This window comes from Tuber melanosporum (assembly GCF_000151645.1).
Source record: "Tuber melanosporum whole genome shotgun sequence assembly, scaffold_8, strain Mel28".
NCBI classification, from domain to species: Eukaryota; Fungi; Ascomycota; class Pezizomycetes; order Pezizales; family Tuberaceae; genus Tuber; species Tuber melanosporum.
In genome coordinates, this window is record NW_003299128.1 from 515,706 (window position 1) to 530,717 (window position 15,012).

Consider the following 15,012-nt stretch of genomic DNA (forward strand, 5'->3'; position numbering starts at 1 on the left):
TCTGCCGGTATGATAACCACCGAGACAGGGCCCACGCGCAACCTGGGGGCGAAGATGTGATGGTGTCCTCAAGCCACACTCTGTGGCTGGTAAATTGGTCCGTGCTCCTGTTTGGGTTGGGGTTTTTGCTTTTGCTTCTCAGGCTTGGCCAGCGATTTCACTATCGAGGATTCCGTACACGATACCGGTATCCCACGATAAGACAGGAATGCTTGACGATAAGGAGATGATGGAGGGGGGTGAATGGATGAAATGCTCCATGCGCGAACAATATTCGACCCCGGTGGCTATTGACACGGCTGTTGGGACAGAGTGGTTCCTGCGATGGATTAGGTAGGGGAAGGGAGAAAGCGCCATGACAAACCCATGTGTGTGTTTCCAATATTTTTGTTGGGCTTCTCTACGACACCTTATCGAAGCCGACCCTTGTCTTCAAGTATACCGCCGTATCGTATGAGAAATACATGATTTAACCTACCGGCCAGATCATAGTACCGCGAATACTCGGCCTTCTCCTCGAGAACACCACCCAGTTGCCGTGATTTCTACCGCAGAATAAGCACAACACAATATACACTCTACCTACTGTACATGTACCTGTAGTCTACACCCGCCTGAAGTGGGAGACGAATCCCATCACTTGTCGGAAAAATACTCTGATTTTCCTTATCCCAGGGGATTGGCACATTATCCACCTCCCCCCGATGCACCCGCACCGTACACCCGAATTTCTGCCATCATGGCCATTCGTCTCCCCTAATCCACTGCCCTTGCCGATTTGAGCTAATGATTTTCAGCACCCTTCTGCGGAGATGTGGGCTTGATTCACCACAAACGCTAGTCTACCCGTAACTTATTAGTGAGCTAGCGGTCGAGAGTTGAAGGTGTTGGAGTGGATGCGAGAGAGTGAGGGAGCCAGAGAGGGGGGGGGGGGTGGGCGAGATGGTGATGTGACCTTTCCCTGCCGGCACTGGTTGTTGGTGGGCCTCATAGCTTGGTATGAGCCGTACTTTGTGATCTTTCACCCTCCCTCCCCCCTTTCTTATTCCCTCTTCTCACCCAACTCCTTGCCGCCCCTTCTTGTATCCTTCTAGTCGCCGTGGCCTTGATCGCTCCTCAAGCTTTATAGCTCCCGTCTTCACCAGCACTTTACAAGACAGCCTTGCTAAGTCGGAGGCGACCTATTGTTTTTGCGCTCGTCTGCTCTCTCTGCCCTCGTCAGGCATTCCCAGCATCCCTCCCCGTATCGATCGTAAGCTGTCCTTATTGAGCAGGCTTCCACCCTCGTCCTAAGGGCTGTTTTTCCCTCCCCCCGTGAAGCTTCCTCCTAAACAACCCTCGAGACCAAAATCGGCTACCAATCCCACTCCACAAACAGCACCCTTCCCACCGCCCACCATCATGAGTCCCATGGCCCCAAATACCGACGGCACGGTAGATATTTTGCCACCAATATCCACCGAGCTACCCAAGGAGTTGAGCTTGGTTGGCAAAACCCCCACGATTGCTGTGATCGGAGGTGGGATGTCCGGGCTCCGGGCTGCAGAGGTTTTGTTGCAAAAGGGGTATAGAGTTGTGGTGTACGAAGCCCGCGACCGGCTTGGCGGGCGAATATCTACGAGCAATCACTTGGGGGAAGCCGTTGATCTGTAGGTTCTCCGTCTCTTTTTTCTTTTTTCTATGCATCTACGGTACATAAGCTGATGCTACGGCACTCAAATGTCGGCAGCGGTCCGAATTGGATCCATGGCACAGACAACAACCCTGTCTTGTCGTTAGCCGAGTCCTCTGGCTCAAAGCTCCACCACTTCTCCGAGCAGTGCCCTACCTACGGTTTCGATGGCAAGCTCTTGGATCAGGCCGAAGCCGACGAGCTCTCAGAATTGATGTGGAAGGTCATTGAGCGTGCTGTCGAGTATTCCAAGCACTGCCACCCTGCAATCCCCGTGGAAAAATCCTTCTACGACTATTGTGTCGAGAAGGCCGAGGAGCTGTTTGGAACTGGAGCCGCTGAAGACGAGAGTGCTAAAGAGAGGGCCGGATTCCACCACGGCGGAGGGAAAGGCGGAGTGAAGCGTGGTGCCGAAGATCACGTCCGATGGAAGGGCGAAGAAGAACGAAAAAAGGAGCTGTGGTTGTCCCTAGCGGAGATGTGGGGTACCTTCATTGGTAGCCCCGTTGAAAGGCAAAGTTTAAAATATTTCTTCCTGGAGGAGCCATTAGAAGGCGGTAAGTACCGCTAGACGGCATCGTGCTCCGGTCGCTTGCTCCCGGGTGTTTCACTAGGTCGTAGCTAACATGAATCCCTTTAGCAAACATATTTGTCGCAAGTACCTATGAAACCATGATTGATACAATGTCAAAACCTTCACTGGATGCTGGTATTGTCCGATTGAATACACCTATTGACGAAATCATAACCCCTGCCCCAGGTGATCGGAATTGCGTTATGTTGAGGAGCTCCCAGAAGCCTGAGGAGAATTGTGAGGTAGACGCCGTAATCGTAACAATACCCTTGGGGTGTCTCAAGAGAGAGATGATCAATTTTCAACCAAAACTCCCGAAGCGAATGCTTGAGGGCATAGATTCCCTTAGCTATGGAACTCTCGAGAAGGCAAGATTCTCCCACCTTAAGGCTGGATACTCCAAACTAAAGATCTGCTAAATTAACACACAACATTAGGTCTACATCAAGTTTTCCGCCCCCTTCTGGAGCGGTACGGGGCAGGACTTTTTCACTTTTCTTTCGCCCAAGTATGCCCCCAAAGTAAACCCTAGTCGCTGGCATATGGCGTGTTTCTCGCTTGCTGGATTACCAAAACCCTGTGCACAGCCCACACTTCTATTCTACATTTTTGGTCCCATTACCAAGCATTTAAATGAGAATTTTGCACCCAGTCAAACAAAGGCCGGCAAAAAGCAGTACTTTGAGTTCTTTGAACCGTACTACTCTAAACTCCCAAACTATTGTGAGGGCAGCCCAGACTGCCGGCCAGTGGATGTTGAGGCAACACGATGGAGCCAAGACAAGTGGGCCGGCTATGGAAGTTACTCAAACTTCCAGGTCGGCCTACACGCTGGTGAGGAGGACATCAGGTGTCTAAGAGCCGGTGCAGCGGATCGGAAACTCTGGTTCGCCGGAGAGCACACTTCTCCGGTACTAGGTCTCGGAAGTGTCAGTGGGGCATACTGGAGCGGAGAGGACGCAGCCGCCAGAGTAATCGCCAGCCTCGAGGGCGGGGGAATATCAAGTCCGATACAGATAAGGCCGGATCCCAGGCGCGCGGCATCACAACCAGACCCGAGAGACGGCACCACGAACGGGACAGGGCCGAAAGCGAGCTGGTACGGGAAAACGGTGGGCCCCAACATTACCGCCGGCGCCGTTTCTCCGGGAGTGGAACAGGCTGGTCGATTCAACCATGGCACGTCTATCGCTAATTAGTGATATCGTGTGGATTTTTGAGTAATTGTGAGTGGGTTTTTCATTATCCTTACTGATTCTTTCACGGTGGGGGAGTTGCTTTCGGTTTTTGAAGTGAGCGGGTGAGTGGGCGGTGGAGTGTACTAAATATATATCATACCTGAGTTCCCTCCTGCTGTCAACGACGGGGTCTGGGTCGGGTTCGGGTGGAGTTATTACGGTCCGGAAACTGTTTGTATCCCTAGAGCAATGGAGTCATTCTGAGCCTAACGCAGAAGTACCCACAGCCCGTACCAGACATTTCCCGGACAAACAGGAAGCGGAGGGTGCAAACCTGAAGTCTAAAACCGAGTGATAGTTTATGAGAGCACCGACAACAACATGACATGACATGCCCGCCCAACATCCCCTCCCCGTCTCGTATAGCAGTTGGGCATATTCCAGCGACCCAGGCACAGCCCTTTATATAGCGTATAAACTATCACACGTAAACGGGTCTATGAGCTTCAAGTGCGTACTGTAAATATATGTGTGTAATATTAATTCTCTCATCCACCCTCCCCCCTCTAGGATACGGCGCCATGCTCGACAGTCTACAGAATAGTAGCACTGTGCGTGTATCGTCATCCTATACTCTGGTATGGGTTGGCTACCGCATTGCGACGCTCTAAGCTACTTATCTCAATTCTTGTATCATACCAGCGATATAAAATAAAAGAGGCATAAACCCCGATTCATTCCAGTTTTTTATGGGTTCAACGGAATTGCAAATGCCAGGTGACGATGATGAGACCCAACGGCGTATGGTACGTTCAAGAGGGATGTCATTCTTTTTCCTAGACTGGACTTCCGAGATGGTTTAAAAAAAATAAAAAATAGTGCCGTGCCCCGGGAGGGTGTTTCTGGGACGAGCTTGCTGGCAAAGTATCATGGCTCGCAGATGTGTATACAGTAGTAGACTCTAGGCCGTGTGGGTAATGTCTTATCATACCGTGGGACGGTACTGCATGGTGCAGGTAGGGTACATAGCTGGGTAGGAATACCGAGGTATCATAGCACCCGTACGATACTTGGTCAACACAAAAGTTTCCATCCACCGTGCCGTGTTTGACCCGTGGAATTGAGCACTTGTAGCCCTCGGTGGAGGGTTCTAATCACCGATTTGAGACGGTACAGAACGCTCTCCCCAGAAAGCATACCGTGCCTTACCGGTGGAACCGACGGAAGAGGAATGGGAAGATCGCTGTTTCAACACCTTCTAAGAAGCCACCGGTTATAGTACCGTGGGAGTTCCAGTTAGCGTTAACATCCCTTGCGGGAAAAAGGAGATTAAAATCTGCCAAGGCGCTACCTAATAATTCGACGGGGTATCGTTTTAGGAAAAAACGCTAATCTCTCTCAGGAAGGTTTTTGTCTCTGAAACCAGGAAATTGGACCCCCCCCCGAAGATGGCGAATCATGGTATCGTACACATCGGCACTTTCACATCTCCACCCCCCCGCCCTCACCGACCACTTCCACGTGGCTTCTGGGCCCCGATCATGTCTAACCTGACTCACCCAACCCAAATCATCGCCAATTACCAACACGAGTGATACCTCATGCATGCGGCCCCTCGTTCATTATCGGAGTCATAGCCGAACCTCTTGGTTTCCCAAGACCTCAGTCACGGGGTTGGATGGTTCGTCGATAGGGTTTGCTCGTGGTCATGGGGTTGGGTTCAGGTTTGATGAGTCCCGTACCGTTACTCGGGTATGAGTATGATACGGTAACTTAGGGTGGGTAGCGATTGGTCCTTGACTGATTCTGCAAGTGCTTTCTCACCGAGATGGAAGGATGGGAAGGTAAATAATCATAGGGTCCGGGACATGTCCCCGACCTACCGCGGCATTCCCGTTATCATTTCCATCAATCAGGCTACGTTATGATACAAGTATCATACCTCTCGCCTTACCAATGGAAGGAGCCAAATCTCCCTCAGTGCCCAACTCCAATCTAATTTCCCGTAGAACCTATCATCTTCATTCCCTGCATCCTACATCGTCCTGGCACGGCAGGGAAATCCGAGCACATCTTCGCCACAGGCATGTGTGTCTGGGGTTGGTCCTTGTTTCTTCCTCGCTTGTGTTCTCGCTGCCAGCTATTGCTGCCGGGTGCACATTTATGCCTGCTCGCTCATCCGGGTTATGCTAATATCGAGTACCGGATCGCTAAGCTCCTAATGAGAAAATTTTCGCCGGCGGATTAACTTTGCCATGAGTGGGGCACAGGTGGAGCGTGAAATGCTGTGCCGGCGCAGGTAGATGGCGTTTCCATACCGGTACTCGAGCAGAAATTGGCCGTCAGCCATAGGGCATCATACACCACTCGGGCTCACGTATCGTGTCAGAGAGGTTGTGCTAGGTGTGAGCGGGTATAACTGAGGGTAATGCACTATGCAGGGTCCGGAGGAGATGATACGCCAAATATGTTCGATCGAGTAGTTTCCTTCCTACTCTTTCTTCTCTCTTTGGTGGTTGATTAGGGATATACTTGCATGCTTTGTCTTCAGTGTGTTAGCATTAATATCATCTGATATTCCACCTTGACATACACATCATGCGCTGATATTTCTTCCATGTCTCCCGGGTCGAACAAAGTGTACAAAAAAATAAAAAGGCTTTGTCACTCTCCACATCTTCAGCTATTACAAGTGCCATAATCAGCGCTTACGAGTAGGTGAAACCTAGGAAGGCCAACATGGTAGCTCGCTTGAACCTTCTGGGCAAAGTTCTAAGTTACTTAATATACCCAAAGATCGGCAGACACATTCTCGCAATGATAGAATGTCCAATAAATCAAGTACCTGGTGATCCTGCTTTCCGATCATCATCGACACAGCAAAACACTGCTGTCCACCTACTACTCGAGTACGATACGGCGCCACCACAAAATTACTCGGGTGATCGGCCATCATCCACTAGAATCCTCTAAGATACACCCCTGCTTAATGTAAATCTGGCAAAGAAGAAACCCACATCAAAAGTAGTGTTTACCAATAGGCGAGCCAGCCCGGAGGCCGCAATCACCCATGGAATATTCCCGCCCCACATAGCAGCAACCTAGCTTTAATCAAGCTCAAGCATACTATACGCAAGCTGGTTCATGATATATCACCCGGTGGGGACGACTATTTAAAGACGACTGCACGGCTACCGGGCGCGAAATTCAGGCTTGGTAGAATAGATAATGGTAGCCCAACCATACCCATGCTGACTAGACCACCAACCTGATTCATACTACAATCTACCATGTTAGTATCAAAACGTTACATTGGTTGCTATGTAATTGATATCATGTCAGACCAAGAAGGGGGAAGAAAAATAACCACATCCATCCGACTTTCCCTTCCCCTCCTCAAATTCACCTTGGTTTAGGGCCGTAGGGCGCTGTGGGCCCGTTGATCCCTCCTCTTCAACCTCGATGAAGAAGAACCACCAGTGTGGGCGCTAAAAGAGTTGGTATTGATACTTTTATAACGATCAGCAATGAACTCGGTTATGATTATTGAGTAGCTGCCCCGCAAGTGGCTTGGGTACGCTCTTTGTTGCCAATGTCGCGACGCGTACTATTCTGGTATCCCGTATTGAGTGGCGCTAATCCGGCTTCTATCTGGCCTTCGGGGCTCGGAAACATTGCAATGACAGACAGGGACCGCAACTTTCCTGATATCGTCAATTTGATACAGACCACCATGTCCTCATGGTGCATATTTATGCGCCTTGACGCTATGGACGAATGTGGGGCTTTTCACAGAACCGAGCTCCCTGATTCCCTGAAAGACATCCTCTGGAGGTCCGCTGACAAACGAATATTCGTGATTGGGAGACCCTATATTCGGCCCGAGATGAAAAGAGGGCTTACTGGACGGGTGATAGGCGTACTAGCATGTCCCAGCAAAGATCATATTATTCAATACCTTCACGCTAGACCGAGCGAGGACGTAACTCCTGATGCCATAGATGATGGCCCGGAGGTGGGCATTCTGGGGAGGATCCCCGGGAATATATCGGAAATGTACGTGGGGGCAATGACACTGGAAATCCCACCCGCGATTGTCCGTTGATGGGTAAACCCAGGTTTATACTGGTTTCCTTGAATATTGTCGTAATCTTGCAAGAGTCAGCAATCTATGGGAGACGAGAGATGCTCAGCGCCATGGTAGATGGATTGGAGATGGGAGATGCGTATGGTACGACGGTAGAACGCGTAAAGACGCAGGATGGGGGGTAAATCGGGACTCTGGGTGGTAGCTTTGATGTGGATTAGTCATGCTGAGCGGCTATTGCAAGCAGACGAGCTTTGCCACGCCCTGGCAGGCGAGCTGGGCTCGACCGACTTCAACACTAGCAACATCCCTTCAATGTTGACACTGGTGGGATGCCGGCAAGGGTTGGAAAAGACGTAGCATGTTTTATAATTTGTCAGATTGAGAAATTGTTGCTTCGTATATAGTTGAAGATTGACAAATCCAAACTAACTAATTGACACTCATGGCCATCGCTGTTGTTATTAAAGATGTAGCGTGTTGAGCAGTAGAGTGTGGGCTGTGGAACTGGGAAGCTTAGATGTGATACCAAGAGATAAATAATTGGCTGGTAGAAATAGAGCAAACAGAGGATAGTTTAGCTAAACTTTGCCAACTGAGTAGGTTGAATTGGAGGAATAAAAATAAAAGAAAGAAAATTGTGTCATGTTTGTAGCAATTGGTCTCTTAGTTTCTGAAGAATTGTGGTCTTGTGTTGTGTGTTTTGTTTGATTGTGTTGTCAAGGACAAGGCAAATAGATGAGAAGATCCTCTCTCGATTCCAGCAAAGCCTTTCCCACAAACTCCAAACTAACCCTACAATCATCATTTCACCTAAACCCAATTTAAACTCTAGTTATACCCAGGTAAACAAGTCATAGAATTCTGAATACTGAAAATCAATGCTTTAAGTATCAGAATACCCTGTGGGAATTTCCATACAGCTCGGGGTTAGTGTTGTGCACGAGCCGAGCGGGCTCGAGTCTCTTGGCGGAGGTGGAAATGTGGGAAGAGGTATCATAGAGGAAACCCTCGGTGAAGATGGAAACTACGAGGCAGACACAGAAGGAGATGGCGACCTTCTCCAGGCATTGGACCCGGGGATAGCGGGAAAGTCCTTTGACTAGTTGTATTTCGAGTTGCTATATACAATTGATGGTGGGTTGTGGAAACCTGTTGCTAATTGGGCAAAGCACAAGGGATCATGCCCGGAAGAGGTTGTAGTCCCCCGGAGGACAGTGTAAAAAGGTATACCCGGTTGCCGGGCCATCGCGGGGTGTCATAGCTCCAGCGTGCGGGGGCCCGTGAACCCCCATCTCACATACGATAGCAACCTCCAGCTCCCCTTCACTCGAAGACCATCACGCTTCCTACAGCTCGCGTTCTACAGCTCGCGTTCTTGATTGACCGCCCGCCACCCATACGGGACCCCTAGGTGTCCCTCATTGCCAAATTGGGACATATCGGCGGCAACATTCTCCCAGGCAAGGGCAGCGGCAACTTCACCAATGCCTCCGTCGGTGGAACTACAAAGTGGGTTTTCGGAAAGCAGGTGGATCGTTGGATTTCTTTCGGCGTTGTTCTCTTTTGGTTCACTTTGCTTCCCATCTCTTGTTATGAAATAGTGAAGGAGTTTAGGGCTGAGAGGGGGGAGGGTTAGCTATGGATTTACATTCTCATAACGGGCTATACCAAGACTCTGGTTTCAATCCGGGTGTGGATGAGGTCATTGCGCATGGTGCAGTAATTCTTCATTTGTTGTATTTCTTGATTGAAGTTGTACTCCTTACTTGATTGATTCTCTACCGGGGGGCTATCAGGCCCAACTTATGCTACTTGAGAGCGCGCTACAGCCACCTATGACATATACCTTGTACAAGAGAAAATGAAAAAGCAAGAACAACAATACAACATAGGCGAGCGGTAAGAAGAAAGGAAACGCGAGTGAGATAATCAGACTAGTATTACGATAGAGTTTCCGAGGAAATTCTTAATCAACTAGGTAATGAGGACTATGATAAAGTTACCGACAAAACTCTATTATAGTCCACCATGTCCTGAGTTCATTTACAGATGAACTCATACCAGTAACTGTGACAGAAATCCTGTCATAATCAAACACGTAACCGAAACATATTTGGAAGTCATATTACAACATCATTCGTTTCTTTGATGCCGGGTGATAGCTTGTGATCGCCCAATCCTGCCCCCCAAGCTGACTGACAAACTTAATGGTAGGAATCCACTCCCCCGGAACATGCGATACATTGGCCTAGAGCTAATACGCCCGTAAGGTCTATTCGCTATATTCCTGAGAGTACAAAGTACAGGCCTTAGCTCTCCACACAAACTAAAACCCGCATGAAGATCCCGGTACAGCGGGTGGCCAGGTCCCCATCCCCTCGTAGGACACGAAGCCTGACCAATCGCACAAAGCGATCCCGGAATCACTCCAAAACGACATTTTATCAATGAATCCATTAGACCACATTAACCTTCAACTAATGGGGGACAGAAGACAACCCGCTAGGCGAGTATGTTAAATCGCTGTGGTGCTTACCTAATCTGAGCGCTAACCCATAGCGTATGAAGGACGCTGGGTGAGTGTATCAACCCACTATGATCAGAGACTGATATATTAGTAGGAACTTATATCACCTACACCAACGTATGATGGTGCCCTCGCCAGGTAGAAAGAGTTGAGAACTTGGACTTGGGTACGCGAGCCGCAACTGGCGTTGTGACAGATGCCAGCTGCTACCGGCCAGTCTCTTGCTCTAGCACCAACCACCTTCACTAAACTCTTTATTGCTAAAGCCTGCCTGGTTTGGAACTCTGCCTGAATAATGGATGGAATGTTTTTCTTAGCCCCTACTCCATTTAAAAGTACCAGCGGCAGGCAAATGAAACAATTTAATGAGGTATGTCCCTAACCTAGGAGTTAGCACATCTACTTCTATTGTGATCGATAGAAGAGCCATTTGATGATCGAACGATTAGTGGAAAGCCGGGATGCGAGATACGGGGTTGTGGCAACGAAATTAAATGAACCTTTTGTCCCTGAGACATGAGAAGCAGACCATACTCAATCACAGTCGATGATAATCGGCTATACTTGACCTTTCTTGAGCAGTGGCCATGATAAATGACTCAATCACGGCCTCCTAATTTCATAGAGAATGCGATCACGTGAACCTCTCGATTAGATCATGATCGTGTTTAACTCCCGTAATCTGCTCGGGTATGCTGGTGCTTATCACTCTCTATTCAACCATCCATCTCAAGTAAACGGGGACAACAATTACCTACATAGAAGGGCTTCAATTCCTAGTATTGTTTATCATCACACAGCAGAGCTCGCTTTATTTCGGAGAACTCAAGAACCAACATCGACGCTAAACATACTTGCCATATAGAATGCTGTCATGCCCTACGTACACACCGGTTGGTCGCCTAACCTTTCCTCATGAGCGATTCCCCATTGCGTTAAAACGGCAAAATAGCTCAAACTCCATTCTCTGCTGCTTTCGCACTCCTCATGATTTCACCGATCATGTCTGAGCCAGGTGGGAAATCGGTCTCAAAACATGCCTCTCCAGCCCCCTTCATATTAACGAGCACTGCCTGGCGGAAGTGCCAGTGCAGAACCTGGTCGACGGGCCGAAGTGGATTATTGAGGAAAGTCTGGTCAAGATGACGACCAGCGATGTTATAGTCGAGAGTATCAGGCGCGAAGCACACGATCTTGTAGTTATCCTATATAATTATTAGCCACGATGACGATAGATAAATCTAGCCACTCATACATCGGGGTTAATTGTAAATTTATAGGAATCAAACAAACTATGTATATCTCTTCCGAGCAAGATCCCATTCTGTACAGAGTTGATGGATCCGTCGGGCTCATTGGCGGGAGGAATGGTGATCCAGTGACTGTATTTGCAATCATTACAGTACTCCTCATATGCCAAAGGAAATATATGTGTGGTTTCGAAGGTGTCCCAGCTGCCAAGATGCGCTAACCGTGCTGGCCTGCCTGTGAAGACCCATCGTCGATCTCGCTGACGCACAGCATCGATGAATGATTCAACCCGGGTTCCTGACGGCAATAAAGTCGCACGGGGTAGCGCGGCTTCTTCAGTGACAGTGATGGAACCTATTTGGAGTAAGTAGTGGCCAGTGGTGAGAACACGGGGGAAACCTACCAGCAGTAACTATATAGTAGTTTCCTGGTTGAAGCTGTTGCCCATCCCTCTCGGTCTGTCAATCTTGCTGTTCTAGCTGGGAATGTGGAAGAATGGGGGGGACGATCGGGGGGTATGGTTCCTGCAGGTAGTCCGGTTGTATCAGCCACGGGCTTGGTACAGTACTCGCAGTGAGATCCTTGCCTATGCCTTAATCTGTGTGCAGATTTCGCAGCTTTTTAGCGTTGTGCTGGTGTGAGGATCAACAGCAACCTTGCCCTGTAGGAAGAAGATCAATTGAGGAAAGGGTGTGAAGATGCAACCACAGTAAAAATATTATCGCCATGTATCAGTAGCTTGCGCATATGAATAGCGGTGTGAGTTAGGTATACTGAAAGAATTAAAGATGGTATGGAATTGGAAAATACCTTTCAGGTAGCCAACTATGCGCATATTCAAGTGGATCAAAGAGCAATACAGTTCACCCTGGGTGGTACTCAAAACCGACCAGGAACTAGACGAGGAATTAGTACTCCTGGATGTTGAGTCTGATAATGAGAGTATAGAGGAAGAGCTGAAAATTGCTAGAGAGAGCAGATCATGTTGAGGAATAAGCAGATCATGAGGAGGAATGTGATAGGAATAGTGACAGTGGTAGAAGAGGTAGGGGAGGGAGCGGTAGCAGAGGCAGTGGAGGCAGTCTCTGTGATAGCAGTAATGAGAGTGATAGTCATGAGGAGGAAGGCAAAGAAGATATACCTGAAGCTCATCATACTTCAGGAAGACGCCATACCAAAGAGATTGTCAATCTGGATTCAAATATTCTGACAGCGCTGCCTGAGTTCAAATTCCTGGAATATCCAGCTCTTCTACATGAGCATCACCTTCAGCTTCCAGATACAACTTCAAGCAATCAAAGCGGAGCATTGGACTTCTTCACCTTATTTTTTGATGAGTCAGAGCTTGAAATTCTTATTTAGAATACAAACAGATATGCTTTGAGTAAGGGTACTTTAGATTCATATAAGCAAAGATGGTATAATACTTCAGCTTCAGAATTACTGTAACGATCCCTCTTCGTATCTTTAGTTCTTGGTGACGGGGAACGATACTTCTCTTCGTATCCTTCTGTTTCTTTCCTTAGTCTTATGATAGCAATAGGCCTCTGCCTACATTACCGATAGTACAAGACCTCTGTCTTCTATCGGGAATGCCTATCGTAAGCTTTCTCTAACTCTTCTTTGTGAAGAGCTTTCCTTGGTGTAACAATAACGTTGTGATAAAGATAAAGATCGCAAAGGTGTTTTTATATTCGTTAAAGTAATAAGTAGGAAAAGTACTTAGAAATCAATTTAATTTTATTTAAACTCGTACCGCCAACACTGGCATACGACGAGCCCCAGGGCTGGGCTCCCAGGTTGTCGCATCCCAGATACCACTAGCTACAAACTAACTAAACCTCTAGCCCCATACCTCAAACATGCTCGTGCTATGCCCTAACATGAACACTAAGTACAAAAACCATCATTGGTAAAGAAAATCCTCCTCAGCCCAGCCTGCCCGCCAGCCAAGTTACCTGTACAAAAATACAAAAGTTCCACTACCGCCAACTAAATGTGACCATGCTATAACCCCCTCCACAGTAGAAACCCTCCCGAATGCCCCCACTCAATGATCTCGGAACATCCCCGCCAACCACCAGGCACCCTCCCCCAATCCCAAACAAAAGAAACACCCAAAGCCCAAGCGCGTAAACCCAACAGGAAAGCCAACTTACAGGGCGAGGGCTCACTAACCAAGGGGGTACAAACCATCATAGAGAATCCGGGGTGCACCACACTGGCAGCGCAGCCCAAAAACCTCGACGGAAGCAGCCAGGACGATATAGTCCCCAAGCCGCTAGCACTTGACCGAACATGCCCAGGTATTCAACTTCTCCTCTAACTCCTCAGCTCGCTCCGCAGGCGGCGAACCCACCGCGGACTCTGTAGTAGCCGGTTTGCAATAGTGAACCGGCGAAGGCGATGACCCTTCTGAGTCGGGAACAAGTGGCACAGGTGAGGTCTGATCTTGCTTGACCCGGCGCTTCTTGTTTCTCTTCCTCTTCCCACCCCCGGGCGCAGGTCTAGCAACAGGAGTGGACGGGCCACCCTCATCACCACCTACCACCACAGGAGGTACGCCACTAGAGGCGCTTCCCCGACCAGCCACGGGCTCAGCCACAGAGGACTCAGGCACCTGCCCTCCAAAAGGGGGTGATACCACCGCAGCTGGTGTCACCACACTAGGATCCACCCTACCCACACCAGGAGCAAGTACCTCCTTCAATCCTGACGAATCAGGAACAGGACCACCCACACCACCATCCACAACCATAGCCGCAGGGGGGGCAGGGATAACTGCCGGCGCAACACTCTCTCGAGAGAGCTCCTCCGCTTGACCCTGAGAACTCTCAGAGTCTAGCCCACCCCCCCAACTGAGACCATCGTAGTAACCGAAGTGACCAAGGGGACAGGTGAAGAGGGGATAACCGTAGAAGCTTCAGCCGCCAAAATTGTGACCAAACCGTGAACAGTATCACGTTCAGAGGCCAGGGCAGCCGACAAGGTAGATATCTCCTTCTCAGCGCGATGAAATCGCCGAGAAAGGACAGAGATGTGATGCCGAAGGCGAGAGACTTCGGCCTCTAGGGCGAAGTTCTTCTCAATGGCACGAGACAGAACCACCGATGAACGTAAAGCGGACATGGTAGAGGGGACAGAGGCTCGCTTAGCCATTGCGACTGAGAGGAGGCGATGTAAACGAACAAATATAAAGATAGGTAGAAGGAAGAAAGAACTTCCAGCAATCGTAGGGGAGGGATTAACAACGATACCCCCAAAAGGTGATCGAAGTTAAAGACTAGAAGCCTATCGTGAGATAGAAATCAAGGGCTCTGATTGGATCGATACCGAACCTTCACGTTCCAACACGGGGTAAAAGAAGGAGGAAAAGTACTTAGAACAAAGCATGAAGAACCTATCTTCCTCGGCCGCATTGGCCTCCCTTATATAGTATTCTTCCCGCCCATAGTTATGTGACCTAAAGTGGTCACATGTGCGAAACCAAATCTTAACAACCTAGTCATGTGACCAAAGTGATCACATGCTCAAAACCCATAACCTCATAGCGAGATCATGTACAAAAACTCATAAACTAATCATAACGCAATAAACGAGTCATATGACTCGACTGAGTCATATGCGTGAAACCCATTACCTCATAATGAGGTCATGTGTGAAACATAAATCATATGCGCAAGGCTTACCCACAAGGCACACTTGCAAGGCATACTCACA

General features: G+C 48.8%; 1 protein-coding gene; it reads left to right on the plus strand.

The window, feature by feature from the left end:
* Positions 1–203: 203 nt before the first annotated feature.
* Positions 204–3,694, plus strand: GSTUM_00011112001 (uncharacterized protein). XM_002841726.2 has 6 exons: positions 204–368; positions 486–997; positions 1,095–1,649; positions 1,730–2,022; positions 2,116–2,229; positions 2,313–3,694. The coding sequence occupies exons 3-6, from the start codon at positions 1,402–1,404 to the stop codon at positions 2,663–2,665; spliced, it is 1,008 nt and encodes a 335-aa protein (XP_002841772.1). The 5' UTR covers positions 204–368; positions 486–997; positions 1,095–1,401; the 3' UTR covers positions 2,666–3,694.
* The last annotated feature ends 11,318 nt before the right edge of the window (positions 3,695–15,012 follow it).